At 57.4% G+C, this 7,988-nt stretch overlaps 1 protein-coding gene across 3 annotated transcripts in view; it reads right to left on the bottom strand.

Moving 5' to 3' along the window:
• Positions 1 to 1,416: 1,416 nt before the first annotated feature.
• The window catches only part of SSH2 (slingshot protein phosphatase 2), an 89,802-nt gene continuing 83,230 nt past the window's right edge, over positions 1,417 to 7,988 (bottom strand). For all 3 annotated transcript variants that reach the window (XM_005493502.4, XM_074556794.1, XM_074556793.1), the window contains one exon: positions 1,417 to 7,431. In XM_005493502.4, coding sequence (XP_005493559.2) covers positions 5,476 to 7,431 — 1,956 coding nt within the window. In that variant the 3' untranslated portion in view covers positions 1,417 to 5,475. The remainder of the gene's footprint in view (positions 7,432 to 7,988) is intronic.

Below are 7,988 nucleotides of genomic sequence, written 5' to 3'. Positions count from 1 at the left end.
GCCCGGCCCGGCCCCGCCTGCCCCGCGCCCTGCCCGGCCCCCCGCTCTGCCCGCGGGGTCGGGGCAGCCCCGCCACGGCCGCCCCCCATCCCACCCTGAATGCGGGGGGGTCCCAAGGGTGCCCGCAGCCCCCCGGTTCGGTGTGGGGGAGCCCCTCGGGCGGGGAGATGGGGGGCAGGAGGAGCCCCCTGAGCCTTTCTGAAGTACTGGGAGAGACCCAGGGGCGGGGCATCACCCCGGGAGTCACCTCTGCAGAGGGCTGTGACCCTGCCGTGGGTCCCGCACAGCCCGGGGCCAGCCCAGCCCCACAGGGACCACGGCCATGGGCTGCTCCTGAGGCTCCCGACACTCCACGGGTCCCCCCCTGCCCCACGATAAAAGGGTCTGCAAGCCCCCCTCAGCCCCAGCCCAGCAGGATGGCTACAGGCACATCCAGGAATCAGATTTGGGATTCAGTGAAGCCCAGCCCTGCAGGGATGCCCTGGCCCAAGGGGATTAAGGGATTGTAGGGCTCAGGGACCAGAGGGAGGGGAGCGGTGGTTCCTGGAAAGGCAGCAAAGCCCTGGACCCTACAAGGGCACCGTGTGGAGCTGGACGAGCATTGGCTGAGCGGGCAGGAGGGGGCAGCTGGCAAAAAGGCAGGGAAGAGGTGACATCCTTGTTTGCCCAGCCAAAGGGGTGGCAGGGAGGGAGGGGGCTGCAGAGGCACCCCTTGCTCGCCCTGTCCCACCACAGCCCTGGCTCACTCCGTGTCCCGTGTCCTTAACTCCAAGACACATCCCCAGCAAGTGAAGGTCCTGGGAAGCTTTTCCCCAGCTGGTGCTGGGGGGAGGAGGAAGGCATGGGGCACCCCAGAGACACTGCCAGACCCACAGTGACAGCCCTGCAGTGACAGCCCCACACCCTGGTGCACACTCAGTTCTGGCCTGGTGGGAAGCTCCTGCATGGATGGTGAGCCTGAGCCCAGGGAATTTGGCTTTCTCAAGTCCCTCGCTTACAGCAAGGGCACAGAGACCCTTGCACTGCCTTTCTTGCCACAATGGAGCAAAACCAAAACCAGAGACAAGTTGTCCAGTGTCCACCTAAAACCTCACATCCCCCTTGGAGCTTAAACGAGAACCCTCCTCACAGCTCCTGTGTCTGCAGCAGTGCAAGGAGGGCACCTGCAGCATCCTGAGAGTTTTAAATACATGATCCCTGGAATCTTCCCTGCAGCTGCAGTGTGGTCTGGAGATATCTCTTGCTTGGAAGCACAGCTCCATCACTTGGGACAGGATGGGGCCATCCATGAGAGGGAACAACCCTGCTCTGACTTTCCAGACCCCCACTGCCACCCCACGCTCTGAGAGCAGCACAGATCACTCCCAAACCCCCTCAGCCCCAATCCCAAACAGGAAGCCACACGCCTTTGTCATCTTCAAAATAAAACTTTTATTCATTCGGTAACAAGAACATTGAATCTGCACATCAGTGCACAAGTTCACATTTAAAAACAGCTGAGCACATCGGTCATAAAGTCTTTAGGGGAAAGGGGACGATCCCAGCCACCAAGGAAGATCCAGGAGGGGCAGACAGAAGCGCTCCCCTCCCTGACTCGCAGCCCCACCGCCAGCTGCTCGGCCCTGGACAATCCCTACAAACCAGCGCACGGACGTCACATCTCCAGAAAGGAAAATAAAAGGCACTGGCACCTTCTCTTGTGCCAACAGAGATGTCTGCAGCGTGGGCGGGCTGTTAGCACCTCTGGCACCGAGCCCTGCCCCAGGCCAGCACCTGCCTCTGCCCCACACCGAGGGCTCGGGGCCCCTCCCCTGGGGAGAACTGGGGGTGTTTGTGTGGAGCCAGGCCCGAGTTAAGGCAGGACGCACCGTGCAGGGAGCGGGGCCCTGTGGTGGGTATGGCTTCCTCCTGCCAGAGAGCTGCGAGGCTCCCGGAGCCCCCGGCGGGTGCGGTGCCCCTGTGGCCATGGATCCCCAGCTCGCTCCTCCCAGGAGGTCCCCGGAGCAGCCGGAGGTGGGGTGGGATCCCTTCCACCATGCCCTGGCTGGCAGAGGGACACTGAGCTAATCTCAGTTTAAACATCCCAGTGACCTGGGTGTCACCTCCTGCCACCGCTGGGACTGCGCCCCCAGGAAAGGGCCGAGAGGGGAGAGATTTGTACAGGTCACAACTTCTCAAGCAGACCAGACACACACTCACACACACACACAGAGCACCCACACACACCACCGAGTGCAACAGAACGCAGTGTAAAACCAGTTTCACGCACACACAGCCCGTTTGTGCAAGGCTCACACGTTACAGTACGGCCGGGACGGGGCAGCCATGGCTGGGATATTGTACAGGAGTCAATGTAAACAATAAAGCGTCCTCAGAGAGGCTTCGCCAGAGACCAAAGAACAGTTGCTTTGTACAAAAATGCCCTTAAAACAACACGTTTCTCCCAAACCCCCTCTACCCGCGAGGCTTGTCAGCTGCTGAGCACCCTGGAGGTGCTGCTGCTCCCTGTGGTGCTCAGCAGGTCACAAGAAGCTCTTGTGGGGTGGCTGCAGGAACCAGGAGAGAGACATCACCTCCCAAGAGCCACCAGCATGGAGAAGGGACAACTGTCCCCAGCAGAGACCTCTGATGCCAGGGCCTTGGTGGCTTCATTGCCCAGACACTGGAAAAGGAGGTCCATACCCCTCCAGTCCATCCCCTTCCTGCCATCCTGCTCAGAGCCTCCAGACCTCCAAGGCCTTCATCACTCTGCAAGAGAACCACCATTCCTGACTCCCTCTGCCTGCCCACAGCCTTCTCAGAGAAAAACCAGTTGTGCTGGGCCAGAGCCAAGGACAAGGGACAGCAAAGCACCTCCCTGCAGGGGCCTCTGCCCCTCTGCTGCTCTCCCCAGCTGAAGCACCCGGAGAGCAGCTGAGTATTGGAAGGAAGCAGCATTTCTGGTCTGCACTGAAGACCCTTCCCACAGGGCATTTCTCCTGAGATCAAGCTGGGCAAAGAAACCCAATCCTTTTCCTCCTCCTGCCTTCTCAAGGGAAAAAAATTCTACAGAGGGCTTTTTCCTCCTGAGTAGATCCTTGTCACCAGGACATGCTGCCAGCCAAGCACACACCCTCCCGTGCAAGGCAGCCTGGGGGCAACCAGTCCCTTCCACCCCTGGAGGGGCAGGCAGGCATGTCCTTCGGGTCAGAACACTGGGCAGTGGGGCCTGATGAAGTTTGTGGGGGAAGCAAGGACTGAACCTGTCCTTCTGCAGATGACATGAGCCACTTGGCCTTTGCACAGTGCCTGCCCTGCTCCGGAGCCAGCTGGAGCGGGCTAGGAGAAGCCACATGTCTTCCAGTGTCCCAAAGAAATATCTGGCCTCCTGGGCCAGGGGCTTGGGTGACTTCTAGTGACTGAAATGGCCTGGGAAGACGTGCTGTGTGACCCAGGACAGGGCTGTGCCCCAGCAGGGGTAACAGCCCCCTGCCAGAGCTGAGGAAAGGGAGGGACAGAGCTCGTGGCTTCTGGAGCACAGAGAGACTCACAGACCTTGCCCAGGCTGCAGGGCAGCACAGGAGGACCTGGGGGCTGCAGGAGGGCAGCAAGGTGGCATTACCTTGCCAAACAGGCTGAGGATACCCCACATCAACCCCAGGGCAGGCAGATGCTGCTTCCCAATACTCCAGCAGGCTCCAGTGCTGTGCGCTCCTCTCCAGCTCAAGGGAGTTTGTCCCATCTGAGCCTGCAAGGCTCTGCAGCTTCAGGGCTGCTTTCTAGGCATGGCTGGGCTGCTGCTCCTCCCACACCACGTCCTCTCCATGCTGGGCTTCAGCAGCCTGAGCCACTCTGCATCTCCTCGCTGCTTTGCTCCTCCCCAGAGGGCAGGTCTGGGCCCCGGCCAAGCACAGCTCAGACAGGACCTGCCACGGGACTGTGGACAGGACCCAGACCTCCCCTTGGCCTTTCCCTCTGCTCCTACAGCACAGGGACAACTTGCTGATGCACACTGCTAGAAATGAGGAGCTTTGATTCAGCCAAACTGCTCAGAAACCACAAAATAATTTGCTGAAATTTGGAGCAGAGCCTTCACACAGAGTTTCTCCAGGGAAGCAAGAACCTGCAGAATGGCTCTGAGCAGCCAAAGGCTTTCCATGTCCAACTGGCACCCCTGGCACCCAGCTTGCAGCAGGAAGGAGATGGACAGACAGACACACAATGCCCCTCCCACAGTGGGACAAGGGGGGTTCACACAGGACTGGAGGAGAAGGGACACATTTGGCATCCAGGCTCACTTCTGGAAAGGGAAGACAGCTCATAATGTCAAATCCACTCCCATGTCTGTGCAGGTCACAAAGAACAGCACTGAGTTTGAGTCACGTGGGCTTGTTTTCCAGTTTACAGAATGCAGTCTTGCCCTTCTTTAAAAAAAAAAAAACATAGAAAAGACAAAAAAAAAATATACAATTTAGGAAAAAAAATAAATAAAGAAAAAAAAAGAATAAACTTCCAGAAAATATTTCCCTCTGGGTCTAGAGTTAGGAGTGACAGCAGAGAGGACAAAGCTATGCATTGAGGGCAGTATGTCATGTAACAAAAACAGCTCAAGTTTTGGGAGCCACCAGAAACACCCGTGAGCATGGCAGAGGGGAAGAGGGAAACTCAGGCAGCACAAGAACAGCTTTGGGGCAGAGGACAGATGATATGGCCATGAACTTGGAAGGCCCACAGCAGTATTCAAGTAATGGGAGGGTTAAAACCCTAATGAGACGTTTGTTTTAAAAGAACACTGGCTTTGGGGGTAGAGGTGAACCTGGCAGCTCCTGGAGGAGCTCTGCCCCACCTCCAGAGCAGAGAGCTCTGTGTGCCCCACGGCAGATGGGAGAGCTGGTCTTGGTGCTGCCCAGGATTATTAGAGCCCATCCACTGGGAAGATTTACCCCTGTGTGCTCCCTATGGGGAAGCACCAGCTGAACTGAGCCCAGGGTGTTTGTCCTGAAGCAGCTTTGTGAGGGATCTGCCAGCATGGTGGAGTTCCAGTTTGCAGAATAAAAGAAAGGCCAAACAAAGGGACCTTGGCACAACCTTCACATTTACAGGGGCTCTCACCCCACCAACTGCCCAGCACCATTTCAAGGCATGGGGAAAATTCAAGTCAGGAACTAGGATCTGGTTGTAAGCAAAAACTCCACCTTGCCAAAGCAAGCCAACTTCCATTTTCTCATGATAAAGGTGTTCTTTTAAAACAAACTATCAACAACAAAAAAAAGAACATTTGAGGTTATCTGAGTTAAACTTAAAAAAACCCAAACAGTCCTGCAGTCAGAGTCACACACAGAAGAACCAACCCACACCTACATGCGCCAGGAACAGTAAATTGACAATATATATAAAATTAACCAATAAAGTGCATGTTCCTTATATTACACCTGCCCCTTGTGTGAAAGCAACACCACAGGTTCTGGGTAAGGAATCACAGCCAAGGGCCCAGGATCACATCGTGTTGTAGAGGGGATTGGTTGTCCGCTTTTTGTCATTGGTCTTTTTGAGCCTCCTCAGAGGGTGAGTTCTCCCGTGCTGCTGCCGTGGGGCAACAGCCACAGCTTGAGATGGAGACAAGGAGTCCAGGACCTGCACCTGGAGCAGCGGAGGGCTCTCCCTGGAGCTAGTCCATGTCGGATCTGCACTGGAGCACAAGCTCTGCTGGCTGGAGCTGCACTCTTTGGCGTACTGAGCCAGCGGCCTCTCCACGGGCATGCTCTGGGCAATGCACTCGGCTGTTCTGAGCTGCTCCACAAAATGCCTGGTGGGCTCTGGGGAGGAGAGGCGATGCTTCCCACACGCGCTCTCCGAGCCCCTCTCCGACCTCCCCCCACAAAAGCCTCGACCCAGGGCAACGCAGGTGAGGAGCACGGGGTTGGCATTGGAAGAGGCTGACTCCCTGTCGTGCAAGTCGTCCTTGGAGAGCTCCAGGCAGTCCAGCTTGGCCAGGGATGCCGAGCGCTTCATGTGGGAGGGTCTGGTGAGCCCTGCGTGCCGGATCCGAGCCTCGATCTCCTTGGCCCGCTGCTTGACCGGCCCAGGGCTGCTGGAGTGCTCCTCCACGCTGAGGCTGCTGGAGCTGTGGGGGAGGCTGTAACACAGGAACGAGATGTCCCGAAGGTCCATGTTTGCAGCACGCTGCCTGCTGAAGTCCTCGCTGCTCTGCTGCCTTGAGGTGCCAGCAGTGTCCCCACAGAGAGGTTTGGGAGTGTCCCTGAAGGGCAGAGTCGCATCTCCCTCGGTGCCACAAGGCGTGACCAGCTCATCATCTGTGCTCGTGCTCTGCTCGGTGACACCTTCCAGGCGAATGACACAGGGGTAAGGAGAGCGCTCGAGGCTGGCTGAGGGTGGACAGGTCACCTGGGCAGAGGGAGCAGCAGCACTGAGGTGAGCAGATCTCCCAGTGCCCTCCTTGCTGGGGCTGCCCAGGGTGAGGGCAGCCTGCTTGCGTACCGCGTGCTCCGGCAGCGAGGGATCCGCTGGAGCCTTCTCCAAGCGCATTGAGGGGTTCAAGTTTTCATCCAGAGACGGGGTGGCCGGGGCCAGCCCGCCCTGCTCACAGCTTGTGTGGGGGCGCTGCTCCGCAGGCTTGACCGTGAGGGTGTATTCGATGATTTCGATTCTCTTTGGGAGGAGGGAGGGCAGGGATGGCTCCTCCATCCCATCAAACGAGACCACTGTCCTGTGCTCCTGTGCTGCTGCCTCCTGCGCCGGGCTGGGCTCTGCGGGCAGGGACTGCTGGGCAGGGGCCCCGAGGGGTGCAGGCAGGGGTCTGCCCACGGGCTGCTCTGCCCTGGGAGGCTGCAGCGGCTCCTCCTGCGCCTTGTCCCCCTCCGGAGCCAGCTCCAGGGGCGGCTCCTCGCTCTTGCCCCGGGGCAGGAGCTCGGCAGCAGGGGAGTCGTTCCTGGAGTTCTTGCGGGTGGGTAAAGTGCAGGCTGGGGCCGTGTGCTGGTGCTCCTGCTCCTGCCTCAGGCGCTCCTCGAACTCCAGCGTGGCTCGCCGCACCGAGCCGGGGCACCACTTGGGCTCGGGCTTGGTGGGGCCACGAGGCTCCTGCTGCTCCCCACCAGAGCTGCTTTCCTCCAGGTCTGATCTACCAGAAGACAGCTGCAGAGATGGGGCTTCTTCCTGCTCAGCTGGCAGAGGGTCCTTCTCCTTCTCCTGGTGTCCAGCACAGGCTCCTTCGCTCTGTTCCAACTTTTCTGATGCCCAAATCACCTCCACTGGCAGGTCATGCACCGTGTTCCTCTTTGGTGTCTGGCTGAGGTTGGCTGAACCCTCTTTCTGCTGGGCAGGTCCTACTCCCTGGTTGATTGACTCGATCTCTGTGATAATTTCCTTCACAGAAATGGCATTTTCCGAGTGGGATCTCGTGAGATGACCTGCACCAGGCAGCTCAGGGACCTCCTGCAACACACAAACAGGAGAATTACAAAGTGCATCAGCTGTGCTGACATGGAGCAAACAGCAGCAGGGTAGAGAAAATAGGGGTGCACATCCCCAAAGGAACAAAAAAGCATGTGGCAGTGTGTGGAGACTGATCACAAGAGCAGTGATCACTTACGTAGGTTTTTTACTGTCTCCGAGACTGAATTTAACACACTCCAGGCTGGATTGTCACTTAGACTGAGATCTAAGAACCTTAACTACAACAAACTCCAAGGAAAGGTAGCTTTTTTGTTTTTCTAAATGAAGAAAAATCCAACAAACAAAAAGAATCCTAATACTGCTAAAATACCATTCTGAACTGAAAACATGACAAATTCTGCTCATGTATGGAGCAGACAGAAGTACAGCAAAAAGAATGACCAAATGCTCTGATTTCCCAGAGGAAAATGGCCAGGGGGACTCCCTGTCCCCACAGACACTCTGCTAAATCACAGGAGAGAGCATTGGCCTATTATATTTGGAAGAGCCTTACTGCCTCACATGGAGATGGAAAAGATTCAAGCAATGCAGGATGG

This window comes from Zonotrichia albicollis, chromosome 22 (assembly GCF_047830755.1).
Source record: "Zonotrichia albicollis isolate bZonAlb1 chromosome 22, bZonAlb1.hap1, whole genome shotgun sequence".
Taxonomy (NCBI): Eukaryota; Metazoa; Chordata; class Aves; order Passeriformes; family Passerellidae; genus Zonotrichia; species Zonotrichia albicollis.
This window is presented reverse-complemented; position numbering and strand designations above follow the sequence as displayed.